The sequence below is a fragment of the Nomascus leucogenys genome, chromosome 22a (genome assembly GCF_006542625.1).
Source record: "Nomascus leucogenys isolate Asia chromosome 22a, Asia_NLE_v1, whole genome shotgun sequence".
In the NCBI taxonomy this organism is placed as follows: Eukaryota; Metazoa; Chordata; class Mammalia; order Primates; family Hylobatidae; genus Nomascus; species Nomascus leucogenys.
Window position 1 is genome coordinate 119,553,165 of NC_044402.1, and position 26,755 is coordinate 119,579,919.

General features: G+C 54.8%; 1 protein-coding gene across 1 annotated transcript; it reads left to right on the forward strand.

The window, feature by feature from the left end:
• The first annotated feature begins 5,506 nt into the window (after nucleotides 1–5,506).
• Nucleotides 5,507–19,164, forward strand: WNT10A (Wnt family member 10A). Its single transcript, XM_003272378.4, has 4 exons — nucleotides 5,507–6,087; nucleotides 7,148–7,410; nucleotides 15,276–15,655; nucleotides 18,028–19,164. Exons 1-4 carry the CDS (start codon nucleotides 5,975–5,977, stop codon nucleotides 18,523–18,525), a joined length of 1,254 nt encoding a protein of 417 aa, XP_003272426.1. The 5' UTR covers nucleotides 5,507–5,974; the 3' UTR covers nucleotides 18,526–19,164.
• The last annotated feature ends 7,591 nt before the right edge of the window (nucleotides 19,165–26,755 follow it).

Below are 26,755 nucleotides of genomic sequence, written 5' to 3' on the forward strand. Positions count from 1 at the left end.
GCTTGGGTTCACATGGCTGCATTCTGCTGGAGTCTCCACTGTGCTGTGCTGGACAGTCCAAGAAGCTCCCACTCACATGTCTAGGGCACGGAGCTTCTCTTGTGCTCTCATTCTCTCCATGTGGTTAACTTGGCCTTCCTCGCTGAATGTTAGCCTTAGGATAGTCAGACTTCTTACATAAGACTGACTTTCTTTTTTTTTGAGATGGAGTCTTGCTCTGTCACCCAGGCTGGAGTGCAGTGGCGCGATCTCGGCTCACTGCAAGCTCCACCTCCTGGGTTCATGCCATTCTCCTGCCTCAGCCTCCCGAGTAGCTGGGACTACAGGCACCCGCCATCATGCCCGGATAAGTTTTTTGTATTTTTAGTAGAGATGGGGTTTCACCGTGTTAGCCAAGATGGTCTTGATCTCCTGACCTCGTGATGCGCCCGCCTTGGCCTCCCAAAGTGCTGGGATTACAGGCGTGAGCCACCGTGCCTGGCCAAAACTGACTTTCAAAGGAGAGTGTACCAAACTTGAAGGCAGAAGCTGTAAGTCTCTTCTCAAGTCCAGCTTTGGAAGTTACATACCATCACTGTAACTCTGTATTGGTCAAAACAGGTCACAGAGCCAGGCAAAATTCAAGGGGAGGGAAAATTAATTCCACCCCTCAATGGGAGGAGTGGCAAATAATTTGCAGCCATCATAATCTGTCCCACACCCTCACAGGATTGTTGGGAGAATTTTTTTTTGAGATACGAAAGCCTTTAGCATAGCTCGTGACACATAATTTGTCAAACATATGTTTAATAAATGATAGCTACTGTGAGAATGGGGATAGACGTATGATGCTTTGCAGATATTGGGAAGGCCCTGATTGCAAATGAAGGTACCTGACTTTTAGCTGAGGCCAGACAGAAATAATGAATGGCGCTTATACCAGGGAAGTCCAGAGGTTAGTCTAAATTCAGGTACAGCTGAACCCAGGGGCTCACATGGTGTCACAGGCTTCTTTCTCATCTGCTTCCCTCTCCCTCACCTCTGCATCTATTGTTTCTCTCTGCCTCTCTTGGCATACTGTCCTCATTGTCTCCTCCTGCAGACTTTCTCCATGACAGCTCTATATGCAGTCTTAGATCAAAAAACAAAAGAATGACTTTACCAGTTGTCTCCAACAGAAGTCCCAAGGAAGACCTTGCTTAGTTCAGCTTGGTCATTTGCCTATTCCTGAACCAATAATGGTGTCTAGGGAGATGTACTACCATGCCTGGTATTGACAGCCTCTCTACAACCGCAGGGGGGCGGGGCAGTCACTGGGAGCAAAGCACAGTTCTTCAAATGAAACAGAAGGAAAGGGAGCTCGTTCTGGATGTGACAGACCCTCACCGTGGCTTCCAGGACCCCTGTCCTTCCCCCGCAATGCCCCTGCATTCACTCGGTGACCTAGCCTGCTTCAATCCTCAAGACTTATGGTGGGGAGGGGTGTCAGGCTGCAGTGGGAAGGTTGAGGCACCAGGGTTTTCCTTTCTGCCTCCTCTTGGCTCCCTTGGATCAAATGTCTGGGCCTCAGGGAAGTCATGGAGAATTTGGACTTAGAACTCCTGGACCAAAGGAAAGTCTGTTAACTTACCAAAGGAGACAGTGGAAATACATTATGGTCCACATAGAGGAGAAATGAAGCTCCCTGAGGGCAAGGTTTATATTCACAGATCTGCCTTCCCCAAAGCTCTGCTCTTATCTTCAAACAAACACAAAAACCAAACAAACCCAAAACCCAAACTCCTGCACTTCTCTCAGAGACCACCAGGGGGCATGCGGAGCCCAGCTTCTCTATTAACAGGGAGTGACAGACAGGACCTGCAGGACATCTGGGAAACTCAGAGAGGGGTGGGCAGGAGAAGATAGGACTGAAAGGAAGCAAGGAAACCTACAGACAGCTTGGGTCAAGCTTCTAGGGTTCCAGACTGTCTGGGACGTCTGGGCTGGCCCAGACCTAGGGCTGGGATTCCAGCCTCCCGGTCTCTACCACTGCTGGGTGCTGCAGGGGGTGAGATAGGGTGGATGATGCTGGACATCTTCCTCCACAATGCCAGGGAGGGAAGCTGGGGAAGTGGCATGAACTGGCACCATTCTAGGCAGGTTAAAAGGAATTCAGAGGAAGTAGTATGGTACAATGAAAAATGCCTTGTTTGCTAGCTTGACCTTGGTCAAGTCAGTTAACCTATCTGAGCACTTCCTGTCACCTAATAGGGGTCCCTGATTGCTTTTTAGCACACTGTGAGAATGCACTTCCATCTTTAAACTGCTGGCCACATGTTACTGGTCCATCTTCTGTGACCAAGCCCTGAAGGCATCTGGGCACTGCCTTCTATGAAGGGTGGGAGTGATGACCAGAAGGCACCATTGGGACTTCTAGCCTTATCTTCTTTGAGCCCAGAGATAGATCTGTGCTCTTGCCCTGCTGCCTGGGACGGGGCCGGAAGTAGAGCTCCCACCACCCCCCACTCCTGCTCATCCAGCTGCTCAGCCTCAGGCAGTCTGAGCCATCAAAGTCCCCTGCTGGCTGAATGGCAGGGGACATGTGGAACTGGGGAGATGGGGGAAGTGCACAGAGGCACCCCAGATGTGTGTGTGACCACATCAGGAACAGGCGGAACACAGGCAGATGGGTGAGGAGGCCGAGTGGAAGGCCTAGGATCAGCCTGAGACCACGGGCTGGGGGAACAGTACCCTTCCCTTTCAATGACCAAACACATTGGGAGTTTGGGGAGACTGGAGCAGCAAGCCATTCCTCCTTACCTTGCTGAGGGTTGGTGGCCCCTGAGGCCTGGACAATGTGATGAAGAGCCCCCTTATTGGTCTGTGGCTCCTTGGCTTTCTTCTTCACTGAGACAAACTTCTCCAGCTGGGCACCAGGACTGGGCTGGGGCTGGACTGGGCTAGGCTGGGGCTGTGAGGGTCTCACCTGTTCTCACCCCTATGCTTCCCCGGCCCTTCCTCCCTGTGACCTTCTCCAGAGCTGCCACAGCTGGAACCATTCTCCAAGCTGCCTTTCATCCCCAGTGCTCCCCCGCCCCCCAGTGGCCCCTGTAATTGTGGTCTTAGGCGGCGGCTGCGGGGGCTGGGGCTGGGCTGAGGGCCAGGGCCCAGGGCAGGGCCAGGGTGGGGACTAGGGGGTGCTGATAGGGGCTTGGCCATGGTGTGGGTCATTTGGGGCTGGGACCCCAGGTGCAGACAGTCTCTGGGCCTCACCTACATACATGCCAAGGCTCTGGACCAACACAGACCCTCCCCTCCCTTCACTGAGAACTGCTCTGACTTGGGCACTCCTAGACCCTCCTGACACCAGGGCAGAGCCACGCCCAAGTGCAAGCCTCAGTATCACTATTTGTCTCCTGAGTTTTTTTTCTTTTTAAGAAAAGGTTTTCTCTGTCTCCTTTGCACCTCTGTATTTCATGGACAGTGGAGGTGGGGAAGCAAAAAGACGCCCCTCATCAGAGAGATGCCAAAGGAAACTAAATCAGCTCCTCAACCAGGTCAGCAGCATTTCCCAAAAGGAATCCCCACCAGAATCACTGGGGATGCTAGCTAGAAAGACAGACACCCAGGCCTTTCCCTGGGAAGGCTGATTCAACTTCATGGGGCCTGGAATCCTCATTTCCACAATGGCCCGCTCCAGGGGATACTTGTGCTGCATCAAGCTTGGGAAATGCTAGTGTGAGTGCGTGGTGGGGAATAAGGGCATCTGTAAGCTGATTATGAATCCCTTCCCTGTGTCACGTTCCTAATTCTTTCTGGGCCTCAGTTTCCCCAACAGCCAATGACAACATGACTCTCCAGCTTGCTGGTGTCCTCTCTCATCCTGGGCTGGTGCCTGTCTCCTGTCTTGAGTCTGGTCCCACCCTTACCCTTACTGGTTACCCTTCCCAAATGCTAGTCCTAAGCTGTCCCCGTTTCTGCAGCATGGTAGGGAGAGTGGGGAGGGCAGGGGGCAGTTGGGGTCAAATAAGGCTCTAGCTGACGCAGTCTGCTTGCTGCCCCTGGCTGTTTTCCTGCAGTCCAGCCAGACTGCTCCCCCCCACTGCCCCACCCCCACCCCCAGCAGCCTCAAGCCCTTAATTCCTGACAGCTGCGGTGGCTGCCGGCAGAGATGAGGGGGAAAGGAGGGGGGAGTATGCCGTCAGCCTGCTGTTGCTCAGGCCGCCCCCACCACCTGACAGTCTGGGGACAAGGAGGGCCCCACCCCCTCCTTCAATTCCCCAGGGATGGGCAATTCCAGGAATGGGCCCTTTTTTGTCTCTGAGCCCAGAGGTTCCCATAGTTTTGTCCCTAAGCCAGCAGGGGCTCTCTTCAGAGAGAGGGGCATGTTTGTGTAAAGGCTTCTGCCCATTTTACAGAGGAGGATGCCGAGGGCACAGGGCAGGAGCAGGATCCACTATCAGTGCCCAGGCTAGCACCAGAAACAGAAGGCAGAGCTGCCTTTCCCCTGCCCTCTGGCTCTCGGGCCCTTGCTTGGGCCCAGCACGCTTGCCCTATATCGAGGAGTGGCCCGGTGTTCAGTTGGGGTGGAGGGACAGGAAGATCTCAGCGAGAAGACCTGAGCCGGGAGGCTGGTATTTGGGAGCTCCTACAGGACCATGTGCAGGTGGGGCCAGGGAGGGCCAGGACAAGACTGAGAGTATCTGCGGGCACAGGCAGGCAACACTCAGTGTTGGGGCGGCAGCTGCTGCGCTGGGAGTCAGGAGAGCTGCGTTCGGTTCTCGCTCTTCCGCTCATTTGCTGTGTGACCTCTTTGAGCCTCGATATTTTCTTGTGAAATAAAGGGGAGCTAAATAAACTATCTCAACGGCCACTTCTAGGGTTAAAAGTCTCTCTAACGCCTCCTCCCAGGGCGTGCCACCCAGGGCACTCCTACGCAAGCATTTTCTAGGGGCCTGACACTGCTGCCTCCCCGGGCTCACTGAGGAGACAAGGTGGTCCCCATGAGCCGCATTCCACAAAGGGGCAGAGGAGGTCTCCGTGAGCAGGAGCAGGAGGCACCTGTTTAAGGTCACACAGCAAAGGGGAGAAGAAGCCAGAGGCTGCCAAACCCCTCTGCAGGAGCCCACACCTGCCTCACACCAGGCAGGCCTGGGGGAAGTCCCTCCTCTGGCGGAGGAGGCGAAACACAGAGGCGAGCCCCTCCCCTCCAGCCCCTGCAGGTGTGTGTGTTGGGGTGGGATGGTGGCGCTCCCCAGCAGCTGCGTTTCAGCCGGGCACACACACCTCGCGGTAACACATATCCCCCACACAACCCAGCGCGCTCCACACACAGGCATCTTCCTGTGCACGCGCGCACAGACCCCAACACCTTTCCCTGTCTTGCCCTCAGCAACGACGCTCCCACCCCCAGTCCCCAGCGGACGCAGTGGCCTCGGGACTCGTACACGCCTCCACGCCCCGCCGCGTGACGTCACGTGGGGTAGAGCCCTGAGACACTAAATGGGGGATTGGGGGGAGGAAAGGGAAGGCGGCAGAGCTCCCCGAGCCGGGACAGTCACTTACTCTACAGGCAGTGGGGCCCGACACAGACAGCGCCGCCCCCGCCAGCCAGACTTGCACGCCCTCGGAAGCACAGGCTCCCGGCGCTGCGCTGGAGGGCTCCCCGGCACCCCAGCCTCCCGTCCCCAGACCGCTGCACCTCCGGGCCCCCCTTACCCTTGAGAGGCACCGGGAGTTGTCGCGGGGGGGCCTCGGGAAATTCCCCGGACCCCTGTGCCAGGAGGTGCCCGGTTCGCCCGCTCTTCACCCCCCGCCCCCCCCGAGGGCGGTGCCCGGGGGTGCTGCCCCATGGAGCGGGGAGGCGGGCGCCGTCTGCTCCGGGAGCCCTGACCCGAGTCGGAGCTGTGTGTCGCAGCCGCCCCGACCCCCCGCCGATCATGCGCCGGCGCCCCTGGCTCTCCAGTCCCACCGGGCTGTGAGCCCCCCACTCCCAGCCCGTCAAGGCCTGCGCGCCATGGGCAGCGCCCACCCTCGCCCCTGGCTGCGGCTCCGACCCCAGCCCCAGCCGCGGCCAGGGCTCTGGGTGCTCCTGTTCTTCCTACTGCTGCTGGCTGCTGCCATGCCCAGGTGAGCCCTCACCTCATGCTCCACCCTCCTAGACAGTTGGGACCCCGGCCCCGCAGGGGCCTCTGATGCTCTTGCTGGGGTAGAGGACCCTGGAAGAAAGGAGGGACAGGGTCATAGGAAAGTGCTGGTGCCCAACCAAAGGCAGTGAGCTCCCTCATAGGAGGGGGTTGGACTGGTGACAGGATATGGGCAGTCCAGGGAGACAAGGCAGTGCCCAGGAGCATGATGGCAACTAGGAGGGGAGGTGTGTGTGTGGGGGGAGCAAGTGCCAGTCTGGAGTTCCTGCCCTGTTGGGGGAATGCACCCCTACCCCAGGAGTAAGCACAAGCTGCCTCACTCCTTCCTGCAGCTCAGCCCCAGGTAGGGGCAGGGGTTGGAGGCTGGAAGGGGGTAGCCCAGGTGGGGTCAGTGAGAGACTGCAGCTGCAAGAGGTGTGTGTGTGTGTGTGTGTGTGTGTGTGTGTGTGTCTGTGTTCAATCGAGCCCAGGATCCCAGCAAACTGTGTTGGTAAACAGCAGTTTGTATGTGTGCCCATGTGTGCATGTGAGAGCTCATGGGTCAATGTATGTTAAGATGAACACATGTAAATGGGAGTGTCTTTGTGTGTGTGTCTGTAACTATGTCTGATGAAGTGTGCATGTGTGTAAGTGTGCTGGGTTTGGGTTTGTGTGTCCACCACAATGTGTGCAGAAGTGTGTCTATGTGAATGTGACTGAAACATATCTGTGGGAGTGGGCTCCTGGGGAACCCTGTGTGTATGGGCATCTATGCCTGGGGATGTGCATAGGAAATACTGTGGCCACAAGCATGGTGGATGTGTGTGCATTTGCACGTTTACCTGTGTGGGTGTGCAGCTAGCTGAGTGAGTTGCATTGGGCAGGATGACTGTGAGGAGGTCAAGGAGAGAGGAATGTGTAGGAGTGTACTGATGGGCCCAACCTTCAGAAGCAGAGGTTAGAAGTGGGGGTGATTACGGCCTTTGGGACAGAGTGTGTGTTGTTAGATGGGGCTCTCCTAGTCCCCGCAAAACATGTACCCACTCCACCCCATATGTCTGCAGGTCAGCACCCAATGACATTCTGGACCTCCGCCTCCCCCCGGAGCCCGTGCTCAATGCCAACACAGTGTGCCTAACATTGCCAGGCCTGAGCCGGCGGCAGATGGAGGTGTGTGTGCGTCACCCTGATGTGGCTGCCTCAGCCATACAGGGCATCCAGATTGCCATTCACGAATGCCAACACCAATTCAGGGACCAGCGCTGGAACTGCTCAAGCCTGGAGACTCGCAACAAGATCCCCTATGAGAGTCCCATCTTCAGCAGAGGTAGCTGCTCCTCACCCCTGCCCCTGCCTGCCCCATCCAGCATCTCCACCTCAGAATCTATTCCCAGCCATTTCTAACCCACTGCCTCAAGCTGGCATCCTCCCATCCCTACACGCCCATCTGTTGGCTGTGCTGCTCTCCTTCCTCTTTCTGGTCTCAGGCCATGGGGGCAGAGAAATGGGGCAAATGTGTCTCCAGACTGGGCTTTGTAGGCTGAGGGTGGCAGGTTCCATGCCTGAGAACTGGACTCCTGGGTCATCCTGCCCTATCACTGACACTGCATATCTCAAACCCAGGAAATATCTGTACCTGTCGCTTGCCTCTACTTACCCTCTACTTAGTAAACCACATTTAGGATGGGGAGCCCATGAGGAAGAACCCAGAATCAGCATGAGGAGGGGTTGAGGACTTTGCCCAATCGTGCAGGTGGAGGCAGCCTGGACAGGTAAAAAGTCTGCCCTTCTGCAGAAGCTCTTCCCGGTGGGGGACACCACCAGCCTGTGTGTATCCCTGCTGCCTCTGGAAAACCCTCTCTGAATCAGAGGTGCTGGGTGTGTGTGTGCCTGTGTGCAGTGGCTCCTGCCAGCAGGCCTGGTAGTCCTGTCAACTCCTCTTCCCCTAACAGCTCAGAGAAGCCGCAGTTCATTCCCTGTCCTCCCTCCCCGACTTCTGGGTGACCCACCCTGACAATCCCAGAGTGGCTTGGGCTGGGGATGGCAGGAGGTTTTTCACTCACTTCTGCTCACACCCACCTCCTGGCCTGGTATCTCAGGCCTTGACTCATATCTTTTGGGAAGGATAGGGGCCCTGCCTCTGGGATGGGCCTAGCTGGGTATCTATCTCTCCTCTCAGTGGCTTGTGTGGGACATTGTGGGCACCCCGTAGCCCTAGCTCCTTAGGTCTTGTCCAACTTTCAGTGGAGGTGGAGTGGGAGGGGTACACATACACCTTGTAGCCTTGGGTCTTGTGGCTTCTTGGGGAGTCAGGCTGTACTTCAAATTCGGAAAACTCAGAAAGCCGCGGCCCTTCCCTTTTCACCAGGACCCCTGCTTGCATCCCCTGGGCCCCCAAGTCAGGGGCCACCCCAGCCTCCACCAGCCCAGCCCCAGGCCGCCCGCCCCGCCCCGCCCCCGCGCGCTCCCTCCTCCCTCCCCCGCGCGCCTCGGGCGCTGTTTCTACCCGGCCGAGCCCAGCCCGACGCGTGTGGCGGCATGCAGCCGCGAACTAATCCCCGCGGGCCGCGGCAGACGGCTCCCGGCCCCAGCCGCGCCGCTCTCAGAGGGCGCCCCCCGCCCTGCCCCGCTCTCCCGGCCCCTCCCGCCCCGCCGCAGCCCGGGCCCCTCCAGCCGTCCAGAAGCGGCTGCCCGGAACCCCCGGGTCCTGCCCAGCTCGGGCCGCACGCTCCTCCCTGTCCCGCCGCCTGCGCGCGAACACGAAGTGACAGGCCTCTGCACCATTCATGCCCCGGCTGGGCCGGGCGGGCGCTCACCGCCGCCGCGCGCCCGCTCCTACCCTCGGGTTTCTAGGTTGCCCGCGCTCCCTGCAGCCGCGTTTCCCTCCGGGGCCCTCGGGGTACCCCATGAGGACTCCGTAGCCTTCGCTTTGGTTTCTGCTCGCTGGGGACTGGGATAGGCGAGGAGGTTCTCACTTCTGCCGCTTCGGGTGAGGCAAGGCAAGCTCTGCATCCCTCTCCTCGGCCTTGGTGTCCCCTCTGTCCTCCCGTTCCCTCTAGACCGAGTGAATCCAGGTGCCCTGAGTGGCTCGCTGGGTCAGGCCCGCGCGGCCTGCTGGAGGACCTTGGGGTCTTTGAAGCCTGGGGGAGAGTTCAGAGCGGCAGAACAGCGCAGGGCTGGCTGGGTGCCAGGGCTCCGGGGTTCACCTGCAGTTTAATAAGCGCGAGGTGAGCTGGGGGGACGGGTGCAGGGGGGAGGTTAGGGCTGGAGGGGGACGACTTGCCGGGGCTAGCCAGGGCAGGGAGGTGCTCAGCATGGGGAGGGAGTGGGACAGTGGCTGGGCACTTCCCCTTGGCCTCAGGACACTGGCCTACCTCTGTGGCTTCCGCTCCCCGGCTCCCTATCAACGCCTCTCATTGCCATACCTCACACCTCATTTCTACCTCTACTTCTACCTTCTACCTTCTACTTCTCAGAAGGGACTCTGGGCTTCTGGAAATAAATCTGCCAATCCTCTCCTCCACTGGCCTCCACTGCACCCCTGACTCCACCTGCAGGTTCATCCTCCTGGGGGCAGTCATTTCCCAGTCCATCCTGGCCCATCTTCTGGAGGACTAGCTAAATTGGAATCCCATGAAACCACTCACGGTGTCAACCAGCCCCTGGTCTACTTCCTTCCACCAGGAATCTCCTTTCTTTCCAAGATATGGATGTCTGTTGTGTGGGGTCAGGTGACCTCCGTTTCCTCCAAGTGGAAAATCTGGGTGCTGACCCCTTTTCTGACCCATGTTATCAATGGGTTAGGATCCTCTTAAATGTGGATTCTGCCATGTTTAAACTTCAGACACTGCTTGGGTTGGGGTCCTGGGTCCCTTGGGCTTTCTTTAATGCTGCTACTATCATCTAATTGTCCTGACACCTTCTCTGAAATGAGCTGGGCTGGAGGGATGGGGTTTTGATAAAGGGAGGGGGAAGAGGGCTTGAGCATCTGAAGTGGACAAGCCTGAGAAGGTGAGGCAGGCAATAGGGCTTTGCCCAGCCAAGGAGAGGGGATGAGGGGGTCAGGCCATGGGGGACAGGAACAGGGGCCTCCAGTGGGAATACAGAGGGTCAGAAAAAGCTGTGGGAGGGCACCAAGCCCATGCTGGCTGCTTCACCTAGTCCAGGAGAAGTAATGACCTTAGTGCCAATGGCACTGGTAGCCCCAGCTTTTTGTGCTAAGAACCTAGATGGTTGGTTCCTGGGCTGGGTACTGGGCAGAACATCTGGTAGAGGGGAGTGGATCACTGTGAGGAACAGAGAACCCCTTCTTCTCTCACTGTGGACATGAGGACAGGAGGGAAATTTGAGGAGGGGGCTGCTGGGAGCTGGGCTCAGCACTGGAGTGAGAGGGGAGGAGAGGTCAGGGAGAGGCTTGATGGAGGGAAATGTGGTTGATTCACAGAGCAAGCCCTGGGAACTCCCACACAGTTTAGGTACTTGTCTTCCCTAAGGCCCAGACCCATCTGGAATGGATGGAAAGAGAGGGCATGAGGCCCTGCAGCCATGCTCCCAGCCCAGGGGAAGCCAGCACTGTGGGTTTCCAGGCTCTGCTCTCCACGGCCCTGGCCCGTTTTTCTCCCACCTCCTTTTTACATTTATCCTCTTGGTTTTATGCCTAGGACTCCAGGGGTTGGGGTGGTGCTCAGATGGGGAAACCAAGGCATGGGCACTCATATCCCAGGACCACCTAAGGTTCAATTATTCTAATGATACCCAATTAATTAGCCAACATATACTAAGCACCTGCTGTGTGTTGGGCACTGCTCTACAGCATTTTATCCATGCTTTAGGACCCTCAAACTGTCCCCATGTGGTAGGTCCTATTATTATTATCATTTTACAAATGAAGCTAAGAGAAGCTGGGTAACTTGCCATTAGTCACACAGCTTGAAAGTGAGCCATAGATCTAGGAGTCAAATGCAGGCCAGCTGACTAATTTAAAGTTTGCACCCAATCCCCTTCTATACTATCTCCCAAGTTGGAAGGCCAACACTAGGTCCCACTGTGTACCCAGAGAGGTGAGCTGGTGCAATGGGGGAGCATGCCAAGAAATGAAACTGATATGCATACGTGCACGCGCGCACACACACACACACACCAAACACCTACTCCTGTTTTTGCATATGTGTGGCTCCATTCAGTGTCACGCCTAAGTGTTCCCACATGCACACTAGTCTCTCTCTCTCTCTCTCTGCCCAGGCACATGAGCAATGCACAGATTATTTGCATGGAGAGAATGGAGACCAGACCTCTCCCCTTCCCTCCCTCTTTGACTTGAACGGGTAGGGCTCAAGCTTCTCTAACCCCTTCTAGTTCCCATTGGCTCCTGAATCCTCTCTCCTCCACCCTCTCCTACCCTCAAAACCTCCTCCCCCAGCCCCTTCCCAGCCGTTGGCTGCTGTGGCCTGTAGCAGCAGCTGACTCCACTTAGATGCTGGCAGTCCCTGTCCCAGATCAAAGGCAGGGCGGCTAATTGTGTGTCTTAACGAGCCGTCCCCCCCCACCCACCGCCGCCTCCCTGCTCTGGGCAGCCCAGCTGGCCACGGCCCCACCCGCTCCCCCTCCAGCTGGCCAGATGGCACAGTGCCTGTGCTGCCCCAGACAGTTGGGGCCAGAACCGAAACTGGGGCCCTGAACAGGAGCTGGGGGCAGACCCAGTGGGCTGGGCTTCTATGAGGCCTGGATACTTGCAGCAGAGGGTGGCCACACAGGCCCTGCCTTGTCACCTCTGCACGTGGCTATGACAGCTGTCAGGGGCCACAGGGTGGTGTAGGGAAGGTGTCTTTAGCTGTATGGGGTAGGGGTGTTCTCTGCAGCGGTGGGGTACTTTTCTCCAGATTTCCCCAGGCTTACCCTTAAATGTGACAGGGCCTAGAAGATGGTAGTTAGCCCTGTACACATCCCTGGACCATCCTCACCCTCTTTCCTGGTGCCATGCACAGACAAGGCAATAGGAACTAGAAACTGAGCTACCTGGGTTTCTTTCTCAGCAGCAGGACTCCCTTGGAGTCACATGTCCTACAATAGAAAGATGCCAGACCTGGGAGCTGGGAGAGCTGGGTCTGGATGCAGCTCCATAACCTCTGTGACCTGTGTTTTCTTCTTTTGCATAATGTGTATGTGTTTGGTAGTGGTGGCAGTGTGTGTGTGTGGGTTATTTATGAGGCCTGGGCTGCCCCTGGAGGTCTGAGTATTGCCATGTGTCCTAGGAGCAGGCTGATGACTCCCTGGCAATAAGAGAAGTGCTCGGAGTTCCACAGATAAAAGGCAAGGGATAAATGCAGGGTGTGCTTCCCAGGAGCTTGGTTCCATCCTCCTTCCCCTTAGGTTCCACTTCCCCAGGGCAGTTTCTACTCCTCTGCAGCTCCTGCTAATTCCCAGCATCCCCGTAGAAGGTTCCAGCCCCATCCCCAGTCCCTCTTCTCTGCTCATAGCTGAGCTCCTTATGGAAAAATGTACTGAGATGCCATGAGCTGGAAAGAGAGAGGGACAGTCTGCTTCATAGGCATCCAGTGGCCCAAGCGACCTATTCTAAAATGGGTCATGAGCTGCTGGGCTTTGTCCCTGATCAGGGTGAAACAAAAAACAATGGCCCAAAAAGTGCAGCAGGAGTGAGTGAGGTCAGATAGCAGAAAGAACTTCTCAATAGTAGCTAATGTTTGAGTAATACTTCCTCGATGAGTAAGGCACTGTTCTAAGCACTTTAAATTTACCAATTCATTTAATTCTTGGAACAACAATGAGGCAGATAATAGCTCTATTTTATAGATGAGGAAACTGAGGCACAGGGAGGTTAAGTCACTTGGCCAAGGTCACATGGCTATTAGCAGCTAGTGAGTGGAAGAGCCAAGATTTGAAGTAAACTGGTTTCAGGAATTAGTTCTTAACTATTAAACAGCTTGTTCTGTTTCTTTCTGTTATTTTTTGTTTGTTTGTTTTTTGTTTTTGTTTTCGGCTTTTTTGTTTGTCTTGGCAGGAAGGGGAGGACAGGGCTCTGTGATGCAGTGGGTGAGGATTAAGGCGGGATTGGCCTCGACCTCTGGCTTCTTTTGCTGCCTGCCCTCTCTCTGGTGTGCGGAGGCTGGTCGGAGACTTGTACCAGAACTTGCTCCTAGCTGGTCCATTCTCAGATGCAGAATAAGCAAAAGATAGCTTGCATGTCTAAGAATGGGACCCTCCTTTGCAAGTAGGCCTCCCCCTGCCACAGGTCCAGGTGTTCCCAGAGAATGGCTCAGGTTGGAGCACCAAGAAGGAAGGCAGTGTGGACAAGCCAGGGGCCAGGCCGGCCCAGCTGCAGCCCCCAGGAGTGGCTTGGTCAGGGAAAATCTGTGCCTCCTGAACATCTGGTGGAAGGTATCTTCCTCAGCTTGCCCTTCCTTCTCCATGTTCAACACTACTACATGCCATACCCCACGCAGGACCCTGGGCTTCCCTCTAGCATACCTCCAACAGCCTCTGCAGCTGACCTGGGTAGGTCACAGGCAAGGTGGCTGGGTAGCGCCCATTTCTGAGTGGCTTTCAGGGATGTCCTGTAGACAAGGAAGGGGAAGCTCTGGTGACCCATTTCTTTGCCTCTGGAGTCTGGTCATTAGGGAGGATCCTATGCTGTGCCTAAGATGCGCACACACCCAGCAGGCTATCTTGGGGCAGGGAGCATTAGGAGCTGTCTCCTTTCACTCTGCTGCCCATTGACATCTCCTAAGGCCTGGAATTTCATCATTGGCAATTTATTCTTTTTTTTTTTTTTTTTTTTTTTTGAGACGGAGTCTTTCTCTGTCCCCCAGGCTGGAGTGCAGTGACGCAATCTCATCTCACTGCAAGCTCCGCCTCCCAGGTTCACACCATTCTCCTGCCTCAGCCTCCCCAGTAGCTGGGACTACAGGCGCCCGCCAACACGCCCGGCTAATTTTTTGTATTTTTAGTAGAGACGGGGTTTCACTGTGTTAGCCAGGATGGTCTCGATCTCCTGACCTCGTGATCCGCCCGCCTCGGCCTCCCAAAGTGCTGGGATTACAGGCTTGAGCCACCGCGCCCGGCCAATTTATTCTTTTTTTCCAAAATTGTGTACATTTTATTTTTTGAAATGTCATTTTATTTATTTATTTATTTCAATAGGTTTTTGGGGAACAGGTGGTGTTTGGTTACATGAATAAGTTCTTTAGTGGTGATTTCTGAGATTTTGGTGCACCCATCACCCAAGCAGTGTACACTGCATCCAATGTGTAGTCTTTGATCTGTCACCTCACACCCACCCTTTCCCCAAGTCCCCAAAGTCCATTGTGTCATTCTTATGCCTTTGCATCCTTATAGCTTTGCTCCCACTTACAAGTGAGAACATACGATGTTTGGTTTTCCATTCCTGAGTTACTTCACTTAGAATAATTGCCTCAAATTCCATCCAGCTTGCTGTGAATGCCATTATTTTGTTCCTTTTTATGGCTGAGGAGTATTCCATGGCATATGTATACTGCAATTTCTTTATCCACTTGTTGGTTGATGGGCATTTGGGCTGGTACCATATTTTTGCAATTACAAATTGTGCTGCTATAAACATGCGTGTGCAAGTATCTTTTTCGTATAATGACTTCTTTTCCTCTGGGTAGATACCCAGTAGTGGGATTGCTGGATCAAATGGTAGTTCTACTTTTAGTTCTTTGAGGAATCTCCACACTGATTTCCACAGTGGTTGTACTAGTTTACATTCCCACCAGCAACATCACTGGCAATGAGTTCTTTAGGTTAAATGTTGCCCTCATTCCGTGGGCTTATTTTAAAATTGCAGATACCACCATGAGAGGTAATAGATTAAGTCCCTGATCGTAAAAAGAATGTGTTTACCAGATACTTTCTGCTCTACAGTAGAGATGTAGACACACAAATTCTGAGTTTGCTAAAGGTGATGTTAAAGAACAGGAGAAGGGCGTACAAAAAGCAGAGGGCTATTGGGAAGCCTCCCTCCCACCCCACCAGGTTCTGTGTGCAGAACTGGCTTCTGGTGTGATTTCTGCCCTTCTTTGACTCTGTGTCCTTGTGCCAGACTCTCCTGCATACTGGGCTTCAGTTTCTCCTTGGAATGATGAGAAAGGTGGGCTGGAGACTGGGGTGTCAAGGCCCCTCCAGAGTCCATGTGTTCTGGGTCTTTAACCACAGGTTTCCGAGAGAGCGCTTTTGCCTACGCCATCGCGGCAGCTGGCGTGGTGCACGCCGTGTCCAATGCGTGTGCCCTGGGCAAACTGAAGGCCTGTGGCTGTGATGCGTCCCGGCGAGGGGACGAGGAGGCCTTCCGTAGGAAGCTGCACCGCTTACAACTGGACGCACTGCAGCGTGGTAAGGGCCTGAGCCATGGGGTCCCAGAACACCCAGCCCTGCCCACAGCCAGCCCAGACCTGCAGGACTCCTGGGAGTGGGGCGGCTGCAGCCCCGACATGGGCTTCGGGGAGCGCTTCTCTAAGGACTTTCTGGACTCCCGGGAGCCTCACAGAGACATCCACGCAAGAATGAGGCTTCACAACAACCGAGTTGGGAGGCAGGTGAGAGCCCCAGCCCCGAGTCTGCTTCAAATCTCTTTGCCTAGGGCCTACCCCTTGCCCGGGCCTACCTCTCTTCTGAGGACCACATTGCTCCCGCATGTCACACCTTGGCAATCTTCTCATTGACCCTGTCTAATTCAACAAACATGCACTGAGTATGCACTGTGCACCAGGCACTGGACTAGGCCTGGGGATACAGGGCTGAAACAAGCCCTGTTGCCCTGGATCAGCATACCACCTGCTGAGCAACCTGCTTCTCCTACTTCCTCGGGTGCTCACCCAGGAGAAAGGACAGAGGTGCAGTCAGGACTTCAGGAGTCTAGGCCTGGAGCTCCCATCTGACTCCTCCCCTATAGAGTGAGAAGGTTGAACTAGATCATCCCTAAGGTTCCCCCCAATGCTAATGTTCCATGATCCAGTGATCTCTCCCAGCCTTTTTGTGCAGTCTAGAATGAAGGATTCCTGCAAAGTAAGGGGTGTAAGTGAGGTTCCTAGGGGCCACTGGGGAACTGTGTTATGGTGCCTTCCTCCTTTATCCTCTGTCCTCAAATGCTCCTACTACCTCAAAGGTCATTCATTAAAAATAAATTAAATACATACACACATACATAAAAAAGCAGCAGAAGAAAGGAAAGTGGTAATAGCCTGCATTTATTGAGTGCTTACTATGTGTTAGGCACTGTCTTGAGCACTTTCCTACATATTAACCTATTTAATCCTTACAACTACCTATGAGGTGGGCACTGTTATTAACCTTATGCTGAGATATGGAAACTGAGGCACGGATTGACCAAGAAGCTTGCCCAAAATGATGCAACTAGTGAGAAGGTGGTCCAGGCAGGATTCATCCCCAGGAAGTTGACCTTTGAACCTGTGCTCTTTTGTTCTACAGCATTGAGTCCACATTCTGATGCCCTGTTGGCTCTCATGATAGCTCAGCACTGTCCTTTCCTGAGCATTCCATCTCCATCATCCCTTCTCTTGACGCTGCCCAGCCTGTTGAGGACTTTTACGTGGCTTCCTCTCACTCTGGCTGGCACCTTCTCCATCTCACTCTCCTTTCTCTTGGCCTCTTAGCCCAAGATGGGTCATCTTCCTGCACAAAGACTCCAAGCTGATTCAGCAATTCCCATCTTGACTTAGAGGCGGGGTAAACTGAGGCACACTTACCCTTGGGTCATGTCCAGCTCCCACCCAGCCTGCCCTGTGCAGCTCTTTTCCCAAGCTTCACCGCCATCCTAGCCCATACCAACGGTGCCTCCTCCTCCTCCTCCTCGTTAAACTGGTTAATTAATGGCTGCTGCCCGTGGGAAGCATATATTCTGGAGCTGTTGGCCTGGGGAGGCATTGGTCTGGTTCCCACGTGGTGCTGACAGCACAGGCGGCGCATGCACGCTGTGGAGCCCTTTCAGACCTCGAGGGGAAGGCGCTCTCTCTTATGGCCCTACTGCCTAAGTTTAAGGGCCCTGGATCATTGCCGTCCCTGTCTCAGGGTGTGTTTTCGGAGTGGACTGAGGGAAAGGAGGGGATGTGGCAAACTTCTTATGGGGTTTCTGGTGAAAATGTCAAAGGGTTCTTAGTGAGGATACTCTAGAGCAGGTTGTGAGCTGGGTTGGGGGCGGCTAGGTTGCGTTCCCATACTGGAGAGCCTTGTTCTCTCCGGTTCCGTTCTGTATTCCGGTAGAGCTTTGGCCCCTGGTGGCGCTGACTTTTCCTAGGAGGAACCATGGGTCTCAGCATAGTGCAGAATGAGCCCCAGGCAGCATAATCGGGGACAGTTTCACCAGCACTTCTCCCCCTCCTTTGGCTCTCTACAAAGAGATGTAGGGGGAGCGGGAGGGGGAAGGACTGAGAGGGGGACCAAGGCTTTCTGAAACTCACTGAACACCCCCCACCCACCCCACCACACACACACACACACACACACACACACACACACACACACACAGACACACACACACAGCCTGGAGCGAGATACAGTGGGGCCAGCACCCTCCTGCTCCTGGCCCCTACCCCAGGGGTGGCAGGAGAGGGAATTTCCCTGCCTATTTGGGATCCCCCTTCAGGAAGCAAGAGCCTCCAGCCCCAAGGGCCCCCTGCAGCTGCTGGAAAGGCAGGCAGGAGAGGAGGGGAGCCGGAAGGTGGGAATTCCCCCGGGGCCTGGCCTGGTGGGAGGTGGGTGGGAGAGGGAGAGGCAGAAGAGCAGGTACAGAAGTTCTTCTGACTGCCTGGTTGTGGGACCCTTGCTCCGGGCCTCAGCGTTTGCCTCTGTATAATGGGAGTGGGTTTCAGAAGCAGGCCAGGCTAAGCGCCGGGTGGAGGGGAGTGGGGCTGGGCGCCAATGTCACCCCTCACGGTGCCTCCCTCCGCAGGCAGTGATGGAGAACATGCGGCGGAAGTGCAAGTGCCACGGCACGTCAGGCAGCTGCCAGCTCAAGACGTGCTGGCAGGTGACGCCCGAGTTCCGCACCGTGGGGGCGCTGCTGCGCAGCCGCTTCCACCGCGCCACGCTCATCCGGCCGCACAACCGCAACGGCGGCCAGCTGGAGCCGGGCCCAGCGGGGGCGCCCTCGCCGGCTCCGGGCGCTCCTGGGCCGCGCCGACGGGCCAGCCCCGCCGACCTGGTCTACTTCGAAAAGTCGCCCGACTTCTGCGAGCGCGAGCCGCGCCTGGACTCGGCGGGCACCGTGGGCCGCCTGTGCAACAAGAGCAGCGCCGGCTCGGATGGCTGCGGCAGCATGTGCTGCGGCCGCGGCCACAACATACTGCGCCAGACGCGCAGCGAGCGCTGCCACTGCCGCTTCCACTGGTGCTGCTTCGTGGTCTGCGAAGAGTGCCGCATCACCGAGTGGGTCAGCGTCTGCAAGTGAGCGTCCCAGGGTCCCCTCCTGGAGCCTGGCCCTCTGAGGTTTACGGTCTTGGCAAGGCAGCATCGCCTTGGCTCTTGGGAGAGGAGATTGGACCACATGATCTTATAGGAACCCCTCAGCTCTGAGGTCTGTGATCGCCGGACAGTCCAGGCCTGTCTGAACCCCACCAACTCACTTCTGTGGGCTCTAGGACTGACTGGGTTTTTCCTCCCTCCCCCAAGCCCAGACAGTTCAGTTGGGCTGGGGGTTGCTCCACACCCTAAAACAAGCCTCAGCCAGGCAACCCCTCAGTCTGTCTCCATCCTTTCACCCCTTCCCTGGAGATGGGAGGTGGGGAATGAATGGAAGCTGATGGGCAGAGAGAGGAGGATTTAAAAAAAGAAATAGACATAACTGAGCTGAAGTAATTCCATAAAGGGCCCAGACAGCCTCCCCCACCATTCCCCTCATCCTTCATTTAACAAATATTTATTTTGCACTCTCTTTGCGGCACTCTGGGGGCGGTGGGATGCGTGGGGGTGGCAATGCGAGGCACTGGGGCCACAGATGTGAGTAAGCGAGACACAACACTTGTCCTCTTGCAGGTTACATTCTTGCTGGGGGGAGGCATGGGCAATAAACAAGTAAATATACAAACAAGGTCATTTCAGACAATGCTGTGTGCAGGCTGCTGGGTGTAGGGGGATTTATAGGGAGTGGGGCTCCTCAGACAAAGCCACTGTTTTTTCAGGGAAGGCCTCTGTGAGTTGTGATACCCATGCTGGGACCTGCACCATAAGCCATGCAAAGAGTACGGGTAAGGGCATTCCCGGCAGAGGCTATGTGAAGGCAGAAAGTGTGAGCTGAGAAAGATCTTTGCCTGCTGGAGGAACAGCAAAGGGGCCATTGTGATTGCAGTGAAGAAATCAAGAAACAGACTAGCAGGAGAGGTGTTCAGAGGGTCGGCAAAGGTCACATCGTGTGTCTTTCTAAGCCAAAGTAAGGAGTTGGGGTTTTATTAAAGAGGAATGGGAACCTTGAGATCCTTAAGCAGGGGAGTGTCCTGGTCCAAGTCTCACATGGATCGCTGATGGGGAACTGGCTGAAGGGGGATGAGGTGACAGCTGGTAAGCCAGTGAGGAATAACAACCATCTTCTAAATCGGAGATGGGGCTTGGACTGGTTGGAAGCAGTGGGGATGTCGAGAAGGGCTCTGGTGCCAGAGCTCTAACCGCCCACCTTGTGCCTGAGCCCTCTGCCACAAGCCAGGACGAGTGGCCGTGCCCAGCAGCAACTGTCTGCAGAGACAGGAGGCACTCAGAGGAGTAATCCTGGGCAAGACCCAGCTCAGCCCAGCCCAGCGCCCCGGGGAGCAGGTGGGGCCAGGAGGCGCGGCTGGGAAAAGGGTGGCGGAGGAGGGCCCGGAGACTCACTGTCTGGATTCTGGTCTCTCTGAGCCCAGGCAGGGTATGTAAGTAAGGTGCAGGGGGCACATTCTTCCTGGGCCTCTTGTGCTCCCAGATCCCCATATCAGGGTGCTCCTTAGCAGGTCAGCAATCCTTCCCCACCCTCATGTCCCTATGAGGACACTGTTGAGCAGTTTGGGTCCAGTGTTGCACTCTCCTTCGCTCTCGGATCTGATGTTTTTTCTGGAACAGACCCTCAAGGAGGAGGGCAGTGGAGAGGGGAGTGAGGTCAGGATCTCAGGGAAAGAACACTTTACCTACTGCATCCAGGCCTTTTGCTGCTAACACTTGAGGATCCCGCTGGCTGCCTCCATTTACCCTAGAATAGCACCCCTCTTGATGAACCAGGCAAGGACAAAGACTTGTTCCTTTCCCCAATGATCAGCCAGCAGAAATCCTCCATATTTTTCACCCTGATCCATGTCTCCCTACCCCTGGGTAGAAGTGAGAAGGAATTGGGGGCCTCTTAGTGATACACCCCAGTAGGCCCACCAGCTGGGAGATTTGCCTCCATGAGCTTGCCCCTCATCTCCTTCCCCTCCAAATGCCATTAGCTCACAGGCATGCCTGTGGCAGTGGGTCCTTCCGAATGCTCAGCTCTGCTGCTTCTCTGGAGGACAGGGTTTCTTTCCCCATCCCCCAAAAGACAGCCCCACAGGCGGGGCGGGTGAGAGTCCCCCAGGAGGAGGGGTAGGCAGGAGCAGCCAGACACACCTGCCTCATTCCTTTCCTCTTGATCACCTAGGAGAGAGCTGTGGGGGCTGGGTTTTCCACCCCCTTCCTCCCTCCCATCCCAGGGAGGAGGAGAGAAGAGGCGGGGGAAATGGAGGCCTGGGGTTGAGGGGGTGCTGCCATGCCCAGCAGTGTCCACTGCAACATTAGCCCTAGCCTAACCCTGCTCTGCCTTCGAGGCTTAAGGAGGACTGAGCTGAGGGAGGGGAGACTGAAGATGAGAGGTAGAGGATCAGGACTGGGATAAGAAGGTAGGAGCAGCCATGCTGCAGAGCATGTGTTGAATGCAGAGAGAGGGGTGGGTGGTTGGGTGGGGAAGGAGGCTGGACCTGGAGTTGTAGGGAGGGGACATATTTTAATGACATAAGTCAAGGTAATCTGATATGTGTTAGCCTAACTTGTGAAGCCCAGAAGCTGACGAGTTCTGGGACCAAAGGTGACGCCCACGGTTGAAAGGGGGTGTATGGGACTTGATAAGGGACCTAAATTAGGAAAATGTGGAGGTGATGGAGGGTGGGAAAATGGGGCCCAAACGGCACTGAGCTTATGCATACTGGATGAAGGGTGTGGCAGGGATCAATAAACTGATGGGAAATAGGGGAAATGGGCTGGAATAAAGTTGGAGGGTGCAGTTCAGACGGGAGGAAGAACTTGCCAACAGCCTGGGAAGGATCAGAGGTGAGACTTGGAAATGAGAACAGAAGGTGGGTAGAGATCATTCAGAGAAGGAGAGGACCTCCCCTGCCACCAACACCTGTCACCTGATGGATGCTAGGTTACCTCCTTGCAGGAGGAAAAAGGAGGAGGAGGAAGGGAACTAACAGAATGAGGGTGGTGGACAGATTAGAAGGCAGCGGTGGGGTTAAGGGTCAGGGAGAGGCAGCCAGGCTGGGATGAGATCAGAACGCAGGCATCCCGCTTTGCAGTCACCCAAGGTCCAGGGTAGAGGCACTCAAAGGTAGACTTGGAGTTGTAGGAGTGCCCTGGTGGGTGAGAAACAAGGTCAGGGTCATCCCGGAGCTCCGCCTACTTCCCCCAAATTAATGTGCCCCCAGCTAGCCCCCGGCAGGGGGCCTTCCATGTTGGAGTGTGGCCAGGCTGTAGTCACAGTCCCCTTCTCTCCTCCTCCCCCCACTTCTCATGTGGTTGCCGGCAGCTGCCTGCGGTCGCCCCAGCCCCTGCGCTCAAGGCACAGGGACTTTCCAACAGGGGAAAAAATGACTTAATGAGAGTGAGAGCTGGGGGCGGGAGGGACAGGTCCCTGTAATCACCGCTCGGCTGTGGGGCCTGAGCTCCTCCGGGCCCTTCCCTGGCTTCCTGCTGCCAGCGCCTCCCTCCGGCTCCGGTTGGGGAGGAGGACAAGCTGGCGACTGGGGTATCCCTTTTCAGGTGCCAGGCTTTCAGGGGCCCCAGATGCCTTTGCTCCCTAGGCTCGCGGTGTATGGAAGCTGGGACACCCCATGATTCCTCTCTGGACCTTGTCCTTGAAGTTAGGGTTGGCGCGTAGGAGGTCTCTCCCTGGAGCGGCTAACCCCTGCTGGTGCGTTGAGGGGTATAGGATGGTGAGGAAGCCTTCGCCACTTCGCGGCTGCGCACTTTGGAATACCCCCGGTTACTGTGGTAACCAGGGCAGCCGAGGTGTGTCCTCGGGGCTGGGAGGCGCCCGCCCCCCGCTTTTCTCGCCGCCCGCGGGGCCAGGCCGGGCCGCTGCGGTGCGCGGGGGTGGGGGTGTGCCGTTACCATGGCAAGGGTGCGCAAGGAGGGCACATTCTTCCCCAGGGTGGGAGCGCCCTGGGGATACAAGAAGGGGGGTAACCGGGGCAGCAGAAAGGGGAGGGGGGTCAGAATGAGGGAGGAGTCTCGGACTAGACTAACCAGGGCTTCTGGGGTTTGGGTGGGGAGTTTGGAATCTGCCCCCACCACCCCCGCAGCTCTCCCGAGGCATCCCGCTCCTCCTCCTTTCACCCTCGCTGGGGTTCAACCTCCCCCCAACTCACGAAACCCCAGTTTCCGGAGAAGGGATCCCCGGCTACCTACCCAAAGGCCTTTGGCTTCCTCCAAAGCCGGGCCTGAAGAGCTAAGGGGCCCGCTCCCTTCCCCCCAGTGGAGTTGCAGCCCAGACTGCTGGCCAAAGCCCTGCAATTAAGCCCCTCGCCTGCCCCTGCGCCGCCCGCCGGTCCTCCGCCAGGCCGGGTCTGCGCCGCCAATTACAGCAGCACGCAGCAGCTGATTACCCCAGCCGGAGCCTGGGGAGCGGCCAGGGGTGGGGACAGCGGGCAGGTCAAGGGGGCGGGGTCCCTGGGGTTGCCCTGGCCCCGGGGTCCTTCACTGGAGCTTCTGACTCTAGCGCAGCTTCTCCGCCCCAGACAATATGGGGAGAAGGGGTCTGCTCAGTACTCCATCCTGCTGTGCCTCAGTTTCTCACTCCTCCAATGCACACCGCACCCAGAGCAGAAAGAGCTCAGAGACGGCCTGTGTGTATGTGTGGATATTAGAACATCTGGAGTCAAGGGCTGGATTCTCCACAAGTTCAAAGCCTTAAAGTCCAGCTGTCTTTCCCGCTGCAGACTGCCCCATGGGTCTCTCCTGGCCCTGCGCCCCGCCCTATGGACCCCTCTCGGTCATGCTGAGGCAGCCTAGGGCCGCGGGCAGCCCAGACTGCACTTTGGTGGGTATCAGAAAACGTCCCGCCTGGGTGGGAGGCGCCCCTCTTCTGCCCTACAGGGGAAGGCAATCCGGGAGTCTGCAGAGCAGCGACAGTGGAGTGCTCAGCCACCACCCTTGCCCCCTGCCGTCCCTTCTTCGCCCCTCCCTCCTCCGCCTGCGGGTCTGCAGGGGCTCGGGTAGGGCTTCGCGCCTCCCGCGGTCCAGCTGCGTACATCTGGCCAGCAGCTGGGAGCCGCCCACCGCGAACTGCTGAGGACACAGCGCCCTCTGTTGGTGAGAGGCGGCGCGCATCAGCTTTCGGGCCTTGGGGCGCTTAGCCCCAGTTAATTGGGTGGGTCTCGGGTTCAACTCATCCGCTGCCCTTTGACTTGGGAACCACCCGCCCTCTGCCTCGCACGGCGCCCAAATCCGACTTCACGGGCCCATTGCTTTCTGCCGGCCGCGGCCTTGCTGGCCCTCTTTCCTCCGTCCCTGTGTGCTTAAAACCCAGCTCAGCGACCTAGCTAGCTGTCCACCAACCTCCCATTTTTCCAGTTGTCTCAGCTTCGTCCCGCAGGTTCTGCGGCACTATGTCTCCGCGCCCAACGTAAAAGTCCTTAAATAGGAACATGATTACATAAGTCACCGCCCATTTGCTCAATGGAATTCCTCGCTGCGTCCTTAAAAATGAGGAATTTGAAGTATATTTAGTTCCCGAGACCGTGTTTGCTCTAAATGGATGGGGGGTGGAGGAGAAGATGCAAGATACAAAATAGCACAGGGCAGGGTCCCTCTTTAACGGCAAAAAATTATACATGCGATTTGCATTTTAAAAGTCTAAAATAGACATCAAAATGCTAACAAATTATTTTTAGATGGTGGGTGTATAGGTGGCTTAAAATTTGTTCTCTGTTTATCTGCATTTTCCATTTGTCTATAATGAACGTGTGTTACTTGGGCATATTAATAATTCTATACACAGATTATTTTCTCCCAAAATGTGAGCATCAAATTATATCATTAGATTACATTAAATTTTATTTAAATCAATTTATGTAATTTTGTTTGGGACAGGGTCTCGCCCTGCCGCCTAGGCTGGAGTGCAGTGGTGCAATCAAGGCTTGCTGCAGCCTCGACCTCCAGAGCTCAAACGATTCTCCCACCTCAGCCTCCTGAGTAGTTGGGACTACAGGACTACAGGCGCATGCCACCACGACCGTCTTTTTTTTTTTTTTAGAGACAGAGTCTCGCTTTGTTGTTTAAGGTGGTCTCTGCACTCCTGGGCTCAAGTTATCCTCCCGCCTCCAACCCCCAAAGTGTTGGGGTTACAGAGACTGAGCCACTGCCCCTGGCCAGAATACACTAAATTTTTAAAAAGATCCTGTTTAAAACTAGGAATTGGGGGACCTGGCCTCCTGACAAGCGCTAATATAATTATGTCATTGTGATTTTCTTTTTAAAACTGTAATGGTTTGTAGTGAGAACAGGTTTCCAATCCCTTAATCCCAGGGCCCAGGGAAGTCAAGAAGTTGTTAATTGCTTCCATGTGGAAGCCAAATCCATATGCACATTCAGTATTGTCTGGGAATGGAATAATGGGTTTATTTTCCATTGCATTGCACATGTATGAAGATGCTGCCATGATTAATAATGTAGAAAATTTGTAAATAGTTTAATACCTTTTAAAAAATTCTCTTCTGTCTTTTTGCAACATTACACATTATTAGCTGCCCTCTCCTTACATATGTGGAACCCTTTGGTGTCAGTGGTTGATATTGCACTGCCTCAACCTCCTCTCATTCTCCACTGCCTCAGGGATTTCATTCACTCTTTCCTTGTCTTTTTCTTTTGAAATAATTTCAACGGTATAGAAAAGTTACAATGATATACAAAGAACTTCCCCCTTTCCTGAACCACTTATGAGTAAGTTGCCTGCATGATGCCTCATTACTCCCTAATATTTTATTTTATTTTATTTTATCTTATTTGAGACGGAGTCTCTCTCTGTCTCCCACAATGGAGTGCAGTGGTGCGATCTCGGCTCACTGCAAGCTCCACCTCCTTGGTTCACGCCATTCTCCTGCCTCAACCTCCTGAGTACAGGGACTCAGGTGGCTGGGACTACAGGCACCTGCCACCACGCCTGGCTAATTTTTTTTTTTATGTTTTTAGTAGAGACGGGTTTTCACCGTGTTAGCCAGGGTGCTCTCGATCTCCTGACCTCGTGATCTGCCCACCTCGGCCTCCCAAAGTGCTGGGATTACAAGCGTGAGCCACCAAGCCCGGCCACTCCCTAATATTTTAATACATATTTCCTACAAATGAGGACATCCTCCTTCATAATCTAACACAATGCTCACAATCAGGAAATGAACATTGATATATTAGTTCTATATAACCCCCAGACCTTACTGGACTTTCATCAATTGGCCCAATGCTGTCCTTTATAACCAAAGGATCCAGTCTAGGATTATTCATTGCATTTAGTTGCCACGTCTTTCCAGTCTCCTTCTGTCTGAGATGATTCCTAAGCCTTTCCTTTGCTTTCATGAACAGGACAATTTAGAAGCATAGTACAGTGATATTGTAGAATGGCCCTTAATTTTGGCTTATTTGTTGTTTCCTCATGATTAGATGTAGGTTATACAACTTTGACAGCAATATCACAGATGTTGAGTGTTTTCCTCATTACCTCATTGTTTATTTTGATGCTCAATTTCCCAGATTTTGTCCAGCTGCCAAGCTGGTTTCTATTGCCATAATTCTTTGGGCACTTGCTTACTTTCTGTCACAGTGAGATGTTCCAGGCTCATCTTGTAATTTCTCTGCCACAGCTCTGGAATCAGCCACTGCTCCAAAGGATGCTTCTTTCCTTTAATAGAGAATGATGTGTAGAAGCCAAGATCTGGGTGCTAGATGTGCTCATTGTTCCTGGAGTGTCATTGTTTCCAGACCTCTCAGTGGACAGTCCTAGGAAATACATGTATTATTATATACACATTTATGTCTACTATGTTTCTATCTATCTATGTTTCTATGTATCTATCTATCATCTATCTATCTATCTAAATCTATCTATCTATCTATCTATCTATCTATCTATCTATCTATCTATCTATCTATCATCTATTGATCTTTCCATGTAAAAAACAATGAGTTCACCTTTGATTCCAATCAAACACCACAGGGCTTATTTTTGTTTTCTCCTTTTCGATTTTTGTAACTTCTCTCTTTCTTCTTATTGGATTAATCCTTTGTAAGTAACTGGTTCATCGTCACTGCTGCTGCTCCCTCCCCCCTTGCAGACACTGTCTTCTTCCATCTTGGGGTCTCATAACCTATGCCAGCCCAATGTCCCCTCTGCCCCTGCATGGGTGCCTTGTCTTGCTTGGCTCTACATTATGGCT